The sequence below is a fragment of the Drosophila willistoni genome, unplaced genomic scaffold (assembly GCF_018902025.1).
Source record: "Drosophila willistoni isolate 14030-0811.24 unplaced genomic scaffold, UCI_dwil_1.1 Seg143.1, whole genome shotgun sequence".
NCBI lineage: Eukaryota > Metazoa > Arthropoda > Insecta > Diptera > Drosophilidae > Drosophila > Drosophila willistoni.
In genome coordinates, this window is record NW_025814102.1 from 330,921 (window position 1) to 345,775 (window position 14,855).

The 14,855-nt window shown below is 38.2% G+C and overlaps 3 protein-coding genes across 4 annotated transcripts in view; 1 reads left to right on the forward strand and 2 right to left on the reverse strand.

Moving 5' to 3' along the window:
- Positions 1-10,151, reverse strand: part of LOC6648313 (serine/threonine-protein phosphatase 2B catalytic subunit 3) — a 29,362-nt gene extending 19,211 nt beyond the window's left edge. Inside the window, exon 1 of the mRNA XM_023179563.2 lies at positions 9,588-10,151. The gene's annotated coding sequence lies outside the window, so the exon portion shown is untranslated. The remainder of the gene's footprint in view (positions 1-9,587) is intronic.
- Positions 10,152-10,946: 795 nt separating this feature from the next.
- LOC6648314 (DNA-dependent metalloprotease SPRTN) lies at positions 10,947-14,119 on the forward strand. 2 transcript variants are annotated; one of them, XM_023179014.2, is made up of 5 exons: positions 10,947-11,283; positions 11,352-11,540; positions 11,603-11,911; positions 11,975-12,701; positions 12,759-14,119. In XM_023179014.2, exons 1-5 carry the CDS (start codon positions 11,179-11,181, stop codon positions 13,925-13,927), a joined length of 2,499 nt encoding a protein of 832 aa, XP_023034782.1. In that variant the 5' UTR covers positions 10,947-11,178; the 3' UTR covers positions 13,928-14,119. The 2 variants fall into 2 exon arrangements, with proteins under 2 accessions (XP_023034782.1, XP_002070860.1); XM_002070824.4 differs by having other exon boundaries at positions 10,948-11,283; positions 11,975-14,119.
- Positions 14,057-14,815, reverse strand: LOC6648315 (UDP-N-acetylglucosamine transferase subunit ALG14 homolog). Its single transcript, XM_002070825.4, has one exon. It carries the CDS (start codon positions 14,657-14,659, stop codon positions 14,102-14,104), a length of 558 nt encoding a protein of 185 aa, XP_002070861.2. The 5' UTR covers positions 14,660-14,815; the 3' UTR covers positions 14,057-14,101.
- Between the last annotated feature and the right edge of the window lie 40 nt (positions 14,816-14,855).

Below are 14,855 nucleotides of genomic sequence, written 5' to 3' on the forward strand. Positions count from 1 at the left end.
CCAGAGGGCCGGGGCTAACTTCGACCGCGTCAAAGTTTGTATACCCTTGCAAATTTTATGGTAACTCTTTCCTTACCTATAGACATCAAAGTGGAAAAATGTTCAAGCTAAAAAGGCTAATGTTTGCGAAAGAACGGCCAACAATCTTAGCATCAAAGTCACTGTTTTCCACCGATCGTTCCTATGGGAGCTATATGATATAGTCTTTATCAAATTCGGCACAGTCATTAACAGATATATTAAACTAACAAATAATTAATTTGAAAGCAATCGCGTCAAAAGTGACGAAGTTATTGACAAAAGTCACTGTTTTCGAAAGATCGTTCCTATGGGAGCTATATGATATAGTCAGCCGATCTTGATCAAATTTGGCACAGTCATTTATATGTGTAATTAACTCACTAATATTAAATTTCATGACAATAGCTCAGAAATAAACGAAGTTATTAAGAAAAGTCACAGTTCGTGACTTTGACGTTTGTATGGGAGCTATACGATATAGTGATCCGATCCGGCTGAATCCGAGATATACAACGCCTGCAGTATATACAAGCTTACATGCAAAATTTCAGTTCTGTAGCTCCAACGGTCTAGGAGGAGTTTGCGTTGATCCAGACGGACGGACAGACGGACGGAAATGGCTATTTGAACTCGTCTCGTCGTGGTGATCAAGAATATATATACTTTATATGGTCGGAGATGCTTCCTTCTATGCGTTGCACACTTTTGACCAAAATTAATATACCCTTCTTGCAAGGGTATAAAAAGCCCCATTTGCTGTATCAAAATTATAGCCCAATTTCATGTTTTGGTCAAAAAATTCCGAAACCGTTGCGGAATAATAGAAAAACGAATGTTAATATTTAGTGCCGTCTCCATTCGCCTTAGTAAACTCAAAAATTCTCTTCCTCATTGAATCCACTAAATTAAAAAAAAGGTCCTTTTCGAGACTTTGCCATTCATTTAGAATTTGCCTTTTAAGATCTCCAACTGTCTCAAATCGGCGGTTATTGGCATACACCCGTCTTGCAAGAATACCCCAGACATTTTCTATTGGGTTGAGATCTGGAGAACACGCTGGCCAATCAAGGACATCAACATGACATTCCTCCAAATACTCCTGTGTACGCCTGCTCACATGGATTCTGGCATTACAATTTATACAATTGAACCATAAATTTGGAAATTTTCCGTATTATCTTTTATTATTTTTATTTATGTCAAGCATTGCATTGAACAGCAAAAACTTTGCATAAATTTATAAAAAAAAAGTCTCAAATGTTTTATTGTTTTTTGTTTTCATGTTTGTTCATTAGCTTAATTTTGACGCAAAGCATGTAAACCAGAAAACTGTTTAAAATTTTGACAAATTTTCTAAAAAAAAAATAAAAATAATAATAAATAAGTAAAGAAAAAAGTGAACTGTTATTTTTTTAACAAATACATTATTCTTATTTTTATATTTATATTTATGCAAAGGCGTAATTTTTGACAAATCGAAAAAACGAGTTAAATTTCTTTTTAAAAATTCCTAAAAATTTAAATACGGTTTTAAAACATATAAAAAAGTAAATAAACCTTAACGTTTTCTTAATCCTTCTTTTAAGCGAATAAACAATTAAAACCGTTTAAATTAGCATGTTTAATGAGGTCTTATACAAATACATATGTATGTATGTACCATATACATACATACACACATACATACATATGTACATATATGTATTTTGGCCCTTAAAACAAAAAATGCTCCAATGTCCTCTAATGTGGTCCTGAAAATTTTTCCAAATGGCAACTTTGAAGAGGGTGGCTTCGGAGGAGTGGGCGGCAGGAGGAGGGGAGCGAGCATCTGTTTTAAAGCGCGATGTGGAAAGCGAAAGGGCGCGAGCAGAATAATGATTGGGTGGATGGAGGGCTGGGACAAAAGGCGAACTTAGACCACGGACAGCACACAACCAGAGATGGTCGGAGGTGGGGTCGGGTTGGTTGTTTGGGTTATGGTCTGGTTGATTCTCTCTGGTTGATGCGACCGGGAGGGGAACACGAACGAGCGAACGAACGAACTGAACGGAATATTCGCTTTTGAATATTTAATATTTATAACTTGAGCAACGAACTGAGAGATGATTTGTATCCCCACCGGAAGCTAATCTCGAGTTGGTCTAACTCGAACACACGTACTAACGCAGAGAGAAGAGCTTTTGATGGCGGAACGCTATGGCGGTTGAGGTTATGCGCGGTAGGGCGTATAACGGTAAAATATGACACACTTATACATACAAACATTCAACAGTAGCGATGAACTGAACTGGGCATACATAACAACCAAACCTGTACCTATGTACCCACCTACATACATACATACATACATACATAAATACATATATTTTTTAAAGCATGTTGCACCAAAAATCCAAATAAGTATGCTTTATCGATTCCTAACGCACACACACACACACACACACACAAAGGGACAAGGCGGCCATGACCACAGCAGAGGCAGGGCTTCCTTCTCACACACACATACACAGACAAAAATCCAATAAGGATAAAAACGAAGTAACGGCACGCGGTACACGGTTCACGCTTCTGGTGGCTCTTCTGGCTCAGTTCAGCTCTCTGGCGCACTTAATTTTGTTGCTGCTTTTTCTTTATGTTGCCTTCTTTTTGTGTAGATTGGCATTGGTATTGGTCTTGGTCTTGGTGTTGGTAGCCGGAGCCTGATTCTGAGTTTGGTGCCAGAGTCTTGGCTAGCCTCCTCGCAAAAGTCAACCCTGACCACTGTTGAGGCGCATGCACGAGAACAGAGATACGTACCTACATACATACGTACATATACATATGCATCTACATGGGTACACATCCTTACACTAATGTTTAACTGAATAGGTTTAACAAAATATTCTCTTCACAATGTGTTTGATGTTGGCTTCTAATAAAAGTAACGGAATTCTTAACCACAATTTCCCTTTCCTACGAAAATTCACAAACTCCTATGCAAAAGGTTCGAGAACTTTATCTTTTATTTATGGCGTTAATTTTATATATAATCTAGAGATGTGAAATGTGGCTAAAATGTTCTTTTTTTTCAGATATTTTGCATTGCGAACATTTATGAGCTCTATTATTTATTATTAGATTTTTAAATAATCAATATTCCTACAAGAGAGCTGCATGAATCATCAATTTGAGTTAACAATATTCAAAACAAAATGAATGAATTGAATGACTTTGAAAATTGACTTTAAGGTAATGAGTGTACGACGTAAAACTCAGTCGCACAAAATTCAAACCACTTGAATGAGTTAGAATGTTAGACAATGAGTTACTATGACTTGAATACATTCGAATCCCATTTCTCATTTTAAGATTTAGTATTTATTTATATTGTATATTTTTGAAATATATGTGATTACTATATGATTGAACTAGTCTGGGCGGTGGCTCAATACTGTTGTTATCGGGTTCAAAACCCCACAAAGATGAATTTTTTTTCCAACTAGTAAGGTAATTTTAAAAGGTTGATCCATCGCCTATATGATGGAATGGCGAATAATATTTTTTTATACTGTGGCAATTACGATTAATTATTTATTCCAAGATTTGTCCCAAAATGTCCAATCCGAAACCGCGCACTGAAATTTTTGGCGAATTGAATATTCAAATTTTAATAGCCCTCATTTCACCATTGTTTTCGCCTACATTTAATATTTGTTGTTGATTGCTTTAAAACGTCCTAATTAAAATAAGAGAGTTCAAATAATTCGAATGATTCAAGTGCCTTAGTACATTTCGATGCTTTGACACTCAATTCATTCATATTTTTGGATATTTGACAAGTGATTACATTAACACTCCTTCATTTCATTGTGTAAATGTCATTCATTCATTTGTATTCAATTCGAATGGGTTCATTTGACTTTGACTTTTCTATCATTCATGCAGCTCTCTATTTCCTACGGCCTATTGCTTACTGTAAGAAGCAAAATTTTCGCTTTAATGAGCCGATTTCAACAAATTCTTACCAAACCATTCTGAAGACTTTGTTAGTTAGATAAGCTTATACAATCAAATTGGCTTGAAGATCAATTTCTATCTGCAGCCTGCTGCGAAGTATTCGCCTCATTTTAATTTTTTTTAAATTGGATGTTCCTCGTCTTCATATGCATTGGTGTCCTGCCAAGGTCTACTCACGACAAGATAGGTCATTTGTTTGGGTCTTATTAATTATATGACGTATAAAATATAAAACTGATTTATATAAGTATACAAGAGACAAGCCTTAATTTTTAACAAAGTATTTGTATTCATATATGTATATACGTATGTATGTATTAATTTTTCATTGTTTACGGTCCAATTCGTTAAATAGAACTAGTCATTTAAACAGCAATAAACACTTGGACCTATATAATTGAGCGGCACTGTATAAACGCACAATTTCAGTCAGTTAGTCAGTCATTATGATGATGATGGTGATGATGATGATAATGACGACGACGACGACGACGACGACCAAGAACGAAGACGAGTATCGGACTGTTCTTGTTATTATTGTTTGTGTGTGTGTGTCTGTCTGTAAGCATGTATGTGTATGTGAGCCTGCCTCGTGCCGAGTGTCCTGTTGCTGACACAACACAACACACTGGCAGCTAACAGACGCAAAAGCAAGCATCAGCAATGGACAACAGCGTCTGCTGTCATTCGCGGGAGATGAAAGCAAATGAAAACGCGCTGGAGTAAGAATCCCATCTACATACATACATACATACATACATACATATGTATGAATGAAAATCGCGGCCAACTAAGTTTTTTTGTTTTGCCAAAAACGTCAACTGCAACATGCAAACACAAACACACACACACACACACTCAGTTGAACACTTATTCCCCAAGCCAGCATCAGAAGCAGAACAAAGCTATAAGCCGCACACTTGAATCTGCATAAACGGTGGGCAAAAATGACAAATGCATTTGCAAAATCAATGTAAGAAAGAATTTTCGAGAATTATGTGATGAAAACATTTTTAGAAAATTATGCTGAGTCTTTGTCATTTTGTATTTAATAACTACAGAAAAACAACGTTAAGGCTTATTATATTTCAAGAAATTTATTTTGAATTTAAAAAAAAGCCAAAGTAGCTAGTTTTAATGTAAATTAAAAGATAGCTTTCCAATATGAAAGTTAAGACATAAAATCTGACAAAAAAGATAGAATTACAGATTCGTAAAATGTTTTTCAATATTATGTCGGCCTCAGTTTGTACTTTGACAGATTTCTAATTGAAACTGCGATTTATGACACTTGGAAATTTAAATAAAGATGAACTTTAACCCAATTTTTGAAAGAGAAATTTAAAAACTTTGAATTACTTTTACGTGGCCTTACAAATTTGGCCATATCTTGATAAATTTATGTCGGATTTTCATACGTTCCGAGATGAAATAAACAAAAACAAAACAAACATTTCAATATTTGTATATATGCCCTTATAAATCGATGTAATAGATGAACCTAATCCCTTCTGCTTGTCTTTGCGACATTAATACAAAAAGATTCGAGATTGCAAATGCACAAAGGAAAAGAAAATGTTGCAAAATATAACTCTCATACTTTAGTTACTATTACATTCAAATAGTTAACACAAAAATATTACGTATACGCATATGTCGTATACGTAATATTTTGAATTTAATTCGGACCTATGTTTCCGTTTGCTTGAAAATTGTTAAATTTTTACAATGTAACTCTAAAAAAAATAATTTTGAACGTTCGAATTCCAAAAAGGATTTGTAATTAAAACGACTCGGAAACGAAATTAAAGGTCTTTCGAAAAATGTAGAATTATTTTGAAAGTTTTGGCCCGAAATGTAATTAGTTAAAGTTTAACTTAATAAAAGTAATACAAACCTAAAAAACCACTGTGCGGTGACGAAGCGAACAGCAGCAACAACAACGACAACAACAAGAAAAGGTGAATGGTTGGGTGGGTGCTAACGAAAGGGCGTTGGGTTTCTTTTTTTTTCTCCCTGTTTTTGGGGATGGTTGGGATTTTGGTTCGTTCGCTGGTAACTTGGTGGATAGAGTCCCAGAGCCCAAAGCCAGCATGCTTTTGCTTCTATCCCTGTGTGAGTGAGTTTTGTTTGCGTTTGTTTATGTATTTCTCTGTGTGTGTGTGTGTGTGTGTGTGTGTGTATGTGTGTGGGTGTGTGGTGAGCTTAGGCTTTGGCTCAGGCGATTTGTTGCGTGCGCTGGCAACGGCTGGTTTTGCTGCTGTTTGCGAGCTTTTTCCTTCTGGTCTGCTGTTGTCTGTGCGTGTGCGTGTACGTGTGCGTTTGCCTGTATTTGTGTGTGTCTGTGTGCACTACACTAAAAGTCAATTGACCCGAAACTGCTGTATATGAATTGTACATACATGTATATATATATATATATATATATATATATACCTAAGTATATACAATATACATGAATGTTTATATCTTCTTATATAGTCCAGGGCAAACAGGGTAGCAGTTGCAGCATCAGCAGCATTCGACAGATTTGCCATTTTACTTTGAATATTCTCACTACACTTGCCAATACGCACACACGCACACGCACACTCACACACAGTCGGTCCTAAGTTATTTTTGCTTTGCAATGATGATGATATTCTATTAAGCGAAACTCTCTCTGTACTTCTTACGGTTGCTGCGGCTGCTTCCGCTATTATTAGCGCAAGGAAAAAAAAAAAGCAACAGACCGATGCCACACGGTAGTTTTAATTTTATTTTGTATTGTATGTACTTCGTTGTTGTTGTTGTTGTAGTTCTGTTCTTCAATTGTTTCTATTGTTGTTATATTTGTTTTTTTTTTTTTTTTTTTGTTAAGTTGTTTTTGTTGTCATGCCTTTTTTTCATTGCTCGCGCGCGCTCTCTGTTTTCTTTTGTCTCATGCTCGCCCACGCGTACCCTCTTCTTCCTTCTTCTTCTCCTTCTCCTTCACCACCAACGGCCAACGAAGCAGCCATCTCTCTCCTTTCTTTGTCTTCTTCTTGTTCTTGTGCTTAGAGACAGGTATGTGTGTAGATATCTTGGAAAATTGTGTCATACGAGTGCTAATTTTACAAAATATGCATACAGCTTTAGCACCTGCAAATGTTTAATGTGCAATTAAAGGTGCAGGCAACTGTTAAAGTATGCAATTTCCATGAGCAATTTTCCCAACACACACACACACACACACACACATACACACAAAACACACGATGATTGTGAGCACGTCTCTTGTTCTTTCTCTTACACTCTGTGTGTGTGTGAAAAGTCTTGGCCTTAATTGCTGTATTAGGCAAAATGACAGGCAGGCTAATTGAGAGATTTACTTCTCTTCTCTATGGTATTGAATTTCCTTTAATGCCAATACGTGTCACTGTATTTGTGGCTGTGCGTGTATGTGTGTGTCTTTTTTGTCGCTCAATTATAGAAAATCATAAAAGATTTCACTCGTCGTCCAGTAGAGACATTTGTTTTCGTCCTTATGTATGTATGTATGTATGTTGTGTCCTTTTAAAGCTTCATAAAAAAATATTTACCAATACAAAATAAAATAAAATATTATTCCCAGCAAATCCGGTAACCAAATCAGTTCTCTATGACTGACTGCATTCAGGCCGGAAGAAGTCAAGAGCCGAGCAGTTACTCCACAAATATCTCAGACCCCCGGTTCCCGGAATCCCCCCTTTTCTCCAAATGTGGCACTGACTTCACTCATGTTTAGGTTTCTCAGGCTCAACTCAATAAGGCTTTAGAACGGTAGATGACAAATATCCGTTACCCGGATATAGGGTTAGCTCTGCCGCTGCACTGCCTTCTCCCACGTATCTCTACTCGTCGTCTCATGATTGAGCCGTTTCGCGCTTCGTAAACCGTTATCAAAGCCAAACAGAGCAGGTTTAACGTGGCTTTGCTGAGAAAAAAAAATTGATCCTGATGTTGCCTTTCTCTTTATGTATATTTTTTGCTGTTTGCTCTCTCTAACTCTCTCTCTCTCTCTCTCTGATATGTTCTTGTTGAATTGGCAGGCAGTTTGTCCAATTTCTAATTGAATTGTCATATATGGATATAGATTCGTTTTAACAGGACATTTGTGTATGCAATTGGAATTGGTTGAACAAGTATGTATGTATGTATGTTCATGTTTACCTTTATTTTTGCTCGCCCACCAAACTAATTGTATTACAAAGAACAGAAATAGAAAGAATTATTAAATTTACATGCATACACACATGATGCATGTAAATTGTGTGTGTGTAGCTTTATATTTTATTTTATTTGATATTTATACAAAATATGCATACATACATACATATGTGTAGATGTGTATGAGTGTATCCTTGTATCCTTGTGCCAGAAAAACCTTGACAAGATATGTCCATGAAAAATGCGTTTAGCCCTGGAGTTTTATGAAGTCAATGGTAGCCTTCGCCCCCATCAATTCAAGGGATATGCGGGGAATGCGAGGCCCAAGGACAACAAGAAAGAGAGTGAGAGAGAAAGCACAAAAATGTCTCTCACTCTCTGCCTCTCAACTGCTCCGTCTCTCTCTCTCACTCTCTTTTTCTCTCTCGGTTTGTGCGTGTATGTGGGACAAACAAATTTCAAAATGCTATGGGACACGGTGCGTCACTGCCACAGCTGGCAGAGCTCGACGACTGCGCAGCGCCAGGAGAAGACAACAAAAATTATGCCGAAAAAAAAGAGGAAAAAAGAAGTATGAGAAGTCGTGGCCGACTCTCTAAATGAAAATCTTTGGCACACAGACACACACCACACCAACACATACATACAGTGCGAAAGGTTTATTCTCGTTTAATTTGACAAATATTTTGCAGGTTTTACGGTTTAAATTTGTTTGCACTTGTTGTTGCAGAAAATCCCTTTCACCTACACACATACATAAATATATACACACACATATATATATTCACAGTAGTAAAGAAATGTATTTTATCAAAGTTATGCTAATTGTGCTAGTCATTATAACTGTTAATGCAACAAATAGCTTTCGAATAGTGTTTCCATTTTGTAGAAACCAAACCATATTAGTAAAATCTGCAGACAAGATCAAAATAAAGCATATACATATATATTTTTAGGTCTCTCAGTTTCGAGCTTAGAATCCTTCAATTTCGATAATTATAAAAATTTGATTAACAGTCTAAATTATAAATATTTTGGTTTTTTGCATTATAATTGTTATCCCCCTTTGTAGAAAGAATATAAATTGTATCATCGAAATGCCATTACATCACGCAAATTATTAAAAACAAAGCTTTGTCAAAATACTTTTTCCTACTATTGTACATATGTATGTACATACGAGAGTATGGTATGTACATATTTTCAAACGGCATTTTTTTTTTCTTCATGCCGTTTGAAAATATGTACATATGTAGGTATAAATGTATCAGTGTGTGGGTGAGTATTTGTGTTTGTGTTTGCAACTGGATTTTGTTAGCTTGGACCGCTGCTGGACAAAATTAATTTCATAAAATATAATACATATGTGCTGCTAATGGGAATGAATTTGACATGCAAGTTACCTTTTTTCCTTCAAATTTTCTCGCTCCTGTTGTCGTAGGCGTCGTTTGGAGCTTTTATTAATATTTTTTGTGTTCTATGCGGAGATGCAGCAGACACTCGGGCAGTAGCTCTCTCTCTGTTTCACTGCTGCTGCCACTGCTGGTGCTGATTCAGATGCTCTGCTTTAGGCAGAGTTGCATGCACAAGATATTAAATTGTGTTTTATGTTATTGTTGGCAAATATATTAAATATATAAGCAAATATACACAACGATTAGCGCACTAACGGTACCGTTCGAGCTTACTGTAAAAAAAACCCAAAAAAAAAAAACAAAGCTCACACACACACGAGCAATATGCAATATGCAATTAAATCTGCAAAAATGTTTTTTTTGTTTTTGCAGCTTTTTCTCTCTATTTTCTTTTCTTTTTTTATGGTGTTTGAAATATAAATATTCCAATTAACCCACAACGACCACGACCCGAGAGGAGCAATTTGTGTTTTTTGATTTTTCGGTGCTTCGCTCTTCTTCGACGTGAAAAACTCCGACCGCACAACGTTCCAATTTGAAATCAAAAACAACAGTAAAAAAAAAAAACAAAAACCCGAACCACATCGAACTACCCGAACCAAATTCGAACCACCCGAAGCACATCGAACCACACGAAACCAGACCGAACTCCTTGCAACCACGTGAAACATGCAACAAAGGAGTCGAACTCGAGCTTCGGAGTCGAAACTCGAACATGTTTGCACGTTTTAGCTTATTTACAGCTAGATGTAGCTTTTATCCGATTTCCACTATTTTTTCATCTACAATCAGTGATGCCAAGTCAAAATTTGATAAATACGTAGCCAGGCTCCAAAATCTACGTATTTTTACGTAGCACAATTTTGCTATTTACGTATAAATAGATCTACGTACTTTTTTTTTTAAAAAAATTAATAAACAATTAAATTTTTAAATTAACTGTATTGTACTTCGTTGTTATTATTTTCATTTGTCGTTTTAGAAAGCAAATTACATTGTTTAAATTATCCATATTAATTTATGTACATATTTTACAAAAATTATTTGGAGTTACGTTTGCTTCTTCGTCGGTGTCACTTGTTAAAATTTCCATTTTTCACATTAATTGTTCACCTCCAATTTCAAGCACAAATTCTGAAGTAAGCGCTGCCAATATTTTTGCAATTTAGCGATGCTAGCCCATTGAAAAAACGTAAACATATCGAAAACGGAATTTAGTGCTGCTAACCCAATATAAATCGTATCATCTTTTTTATTTAATTCATAATATATTGATATTACCCAAAAATTTTGGGTTTTAAAATTTTTTATCAATATATTTTAAAAGTACGTAGTTTTAGTCTCTTCGTACGTAGATACGTAGATCTACGTAGAAATACGTAGACTTGGCATCGCTGTCTACAATAGTGGGATCCGGATAAAAAATATTGGGTTTCGGATAAAAAACCCGATTGTCCCGCTATTGTTCTGTTATACTGCCCAGAAGCGCGAATAAGAAGTCAATTTTAAAGAATTGGACCATTTTTTTGGTGCGTGTTGGCTGCCAGAAGCGCGGATTAGTTGAATATTGAGCTCCACAATGTCCGACAACGACGACTATCTGTTTGCGCTAAAATTGCAACAGCAATTAAATGAAGAATCGCCGGAAAGCAACAACACCACAAACCAAGCCAGCAAAAAGCGTGTAAGATGGCAATAACAACAAATCAGTTGCTTCTCCCTTTGTTTTCTATTAACTATTCATATTTCTAGGTGACAAACGAGCCGACAAACAGTAGCCAAGCGGACTTCGAACTGGCAGTTCAATTGCAGGCTCAACTGAATGCAGAGTCCGATGCTGATTCAGAAGACGACGGTGGCTTTAAGGGGTTGCCAGGCGCAAGCGGTGCCAGTGACTTGGACTCAAGTATTCAGTTTGTCTACTCCGGCCAGACAAATGCGGTAAGTGACACCGAGTAAGGGAAGCCCAGTGGGAAACCTTTGGTAATCTTGATTACTTGCAGGTGGCCAAGGCCAAGCCATCAGCATCAAGGGGGGAGAGTGATTACTTGAATCAGACCCAAAATCTTGTGCATCCTGAATGGGAGCTTATAGATCCTACCCCAGATATTTCATCCATGTTTGTCCAATTTGATGACAAATTCTTTCAAAAGCGTTTGGGAGCTGTGGTCATAGAGTGGAGCAAACGCATGTATTCTTGTGCTGGCATCTGCTACCAGCGAGGCAATCGCTATTTCAAGGAAATAATAATACGTCTGAGTGAGCCACTGCTGAAGCTGCGGCCACGCAAGGATCTGGTCGAAACAATGCTGGTTAGTAGCCCATATCGTTTTTCATTGCCAAATTACTTAGTTGTTTTCCCTTTTGATTTGTAGCACGAAATGATCCATGCCTATTGCTTTGTGCTCAACATTCGCGAAGGTAATGGTGGCCATGGACCCAACTTTAAGCGCATTATGAACACCATTAACAAGGTGGCCGGCACGAATATTACTGTATACCATACATTTCATGATGAAGTCGATGCATATCGTACCCATATCTGGCGCTGCACTGGCATTTGTCAGAACCACACCCCCTTTCAGGGTTGGGTTAAGCGCACTTCGAATCGGGCACCCGGACCCAGTGACCAATGGTGGGAGAAGCATCAGCGTGAATGTGGTGGCACATTCATGAAAGTCAGCCAGCCGCCGCCGCCAAGCAGACCGGCCAAGGAGCCAGCCAAATCGTCAAAGGGAAAGAAGGCCATAAGTAATCAGCCCGCCACTTCATCATCCGATGATATACGCAACTATTTTGAGAAACCACCGGCGAAAAGACCAGCTTTTGGAGTGTCGTCCAGTGCAAAGCCAGTTAGCCAATTGGCTAGTATAGTGCCACCCTCATCCTACCCTGGTCTGTCTTCAGATCCCTTTGCTTTGCCAAAGCAAACGGCAGCTGCCCCCAAAGTTTTTAGCTTTAGTGATTTTACCAATGATCGTTCGCCGACAGAAGTACGTGGCGGAAAACTGGGTAATGGAGTTTTCGGCATAAGATCCCCGCCCCGAGAGATGTCTGGTCAGGGTTACACATTGGCCAACAGTGCAGGAGACATTGAAAATGGTAAGACCCCCGATCGTTCACATCTACGTCAGCTTTATTTACGACGCTTTGGCAAAGATCCCCCCGAACCCGATATTAGCAAGAAAACTACCGAATCTCAGCCAAAAGACAGCTCTAAACCAGATGCAGATACATCTAAGACTAACAAGAAGCGTTCGCGTGAGTCAAACGAGGACGATAATGAGATTGTAGGCTGGGAATCCTATGATGATGATATAATGGTGCGTGATGTGGTTGCGACTGTGATAAACATCTCAGACAGCGACGACGATGATGATGATGACAATGATAAGAAGGTAAAAAAGGAGAAACCCAGCCAGGAGCAAGTTCCTTCGCCTCGATCATGTTCGCCCATCTCTCGTAATCTGCCAATTAGTAGCCAAGAGCGTACGCGCAACATAAAACGCGAGGTCATGGCCGATGAATCCTTGCGCTTCAGCGATGAAGACATTCTTATGATTGATGATGAATACGATGATGCTGTAGATCGCGATGATGAGAATCTGTTGGCCGCCACCGAACTAGCCGATCAGTCCATACTTGATGAATTCTTTGGCGAAGACACTTTAATTCAGGAATATCAACGGGAGAATGATGTGATACCAAGTGGATCCCGTTACCATCATAATGTGAACAATGACATTGTGTCATGTCCCATATGCTTTGAGAAAATGAAACGTTCACAGTTATCGAATCACTTGGAGGGCTGCAGCATAACCATACGCATAGAGCCACCTTCATTCAAGCCAAAGACAATAGTAAAGCAAGCGAATACTAACACCAGCATTAACACCTCCTCCACCAAAAACAATAGTAGCAAAGCCAATCCATCAACCAAAACTAAATCCCGCTCTAGTGGAACTAGTGCCAAAGCAAGAGATAACATTGAAGCTCGAAAGGCCAACGATAGTATTCGTCCTCGAACTCGTTCAGTGACCCTGCTGTCAAGTTCCGAAAAACGCATGACACGGCAATCATCAAAAAGGGAAATCCTTAAGCAATCGGGCTACACCGATCGAGAGATTGCGGAATTGAATCTGAGCAGCTCATCCGCCAATACCAGTTTCAGCGACGAGGACCAGCAGTTAACTCCACGACAGCGTCGTCAACGTAATCTATTTAAAAAGACGACACCATGTCCTCGGTGCGGACAGGAGTTGATGGGTCATCAATTGGAGGCTCATGGTAAACTTTGCACTAAAAAACGTCGTTCTAGATTCAAATAGACTGGATCCCAGACAGATCCTCCAGCTCTCTTCACCTACATTGTTCCTCCATCATGGCAGCAGATGCATAATTCATTTCCATGGTTTTAAATTCACAAAAAAATGTGTTTGAATATATTTGTATTACTATTTTTTTTTTTTTTGTTTCTAGATTTAATGTGTAAGAATAAACGTTTAGAATATGCGACCGAAGTAACGCAAATTTTGTTTATTCTCGTAACGCTTCGCCAATGCTGGCCAATGGACAACAAACATATCCGCTATGGGCATCAGTAGGCATCCGCTAAGCGACAGACTCTCCACCCGGCAAAAACTCTCGACGAACACAATTCGCGTATGGCGAGGTAAGCGGCCAAGTAAACGCCAAAAGTAAGCCGCATAGCAATAGGGCACACATGTCCCAGGTCCATTACAGAGCAGCAATTGCGGCTGATCCCGCCAAATGAGCCAACAGCTCCAGACTAGCGCCCATAGGGTAGTAAATATGCTAGAGATCCAACTCTGGCCCACGCTCCGACTACGTGGAACTGTAATAAAATCATCCGGCCTTGCTTGAGGCATCTGGGTGAGCAGATGTTGTTGGGAGGTGTCATCGCTGTTGGCGACAATGTAGCGAATAGGTTGGTATAAAGAGGCATTCTCTGCATTGGCAGTGTCCAACAAGGCTTGATTGATTTTACACATTTCGGCTGTGTGACCGCCAGAGCCCAAGATGACATATGTGAGTGGCATAGTTTGCGATCTAATCCTCTCCAGAGTTTACAAAAATAAACAATTGCCTATCGATAGTGCAAGTTGTCGATACTTACTATCGACTTTTTAAAATACCGCTTAAATGTTGATTAATTAAATTAATTATTTAGTTAAAATGCAAAAAGCTTTCGTTTCTTGTGTTTATCTTTGTACAATAAGCGTAATTAATCTCAGA

What these genes read in the sequence shown, in the direction of transcription:
- LOC6648314 (XM_002070824.4), top strand. Translation starts at nt 11,179, where the DNA reads ATGTCCGACAACGACGACTATCTGTTTGCGCTAAAATTGCAACAGCAA. An exon ending in ACCAAGCCAGCAAAAAGCGT is followed by an intron (nt 11,284 to 11,351) that starts GTAAGATGGCAA and finishes TCATATTTCTAG; the next exon opens with GTGACAAACGAGCCGACAAA. An exon ending in ATCTGGTCGAAACAATGCTG is followed by an intron (nt 11,912 to 11,974) that starts GTTAGTAGCCCA and finishes TTTGATTTGTAG; the next exon opens with CACGAAATGATCCATGCCTA.
- LOC6648315 (XM_002070825.4), bottom strand. Translation starts at nt 14,659, where the DNA reads ATGCCACTCACATATGTCATCTTGGGCTCTGGCGGTCACACAGCCGAA.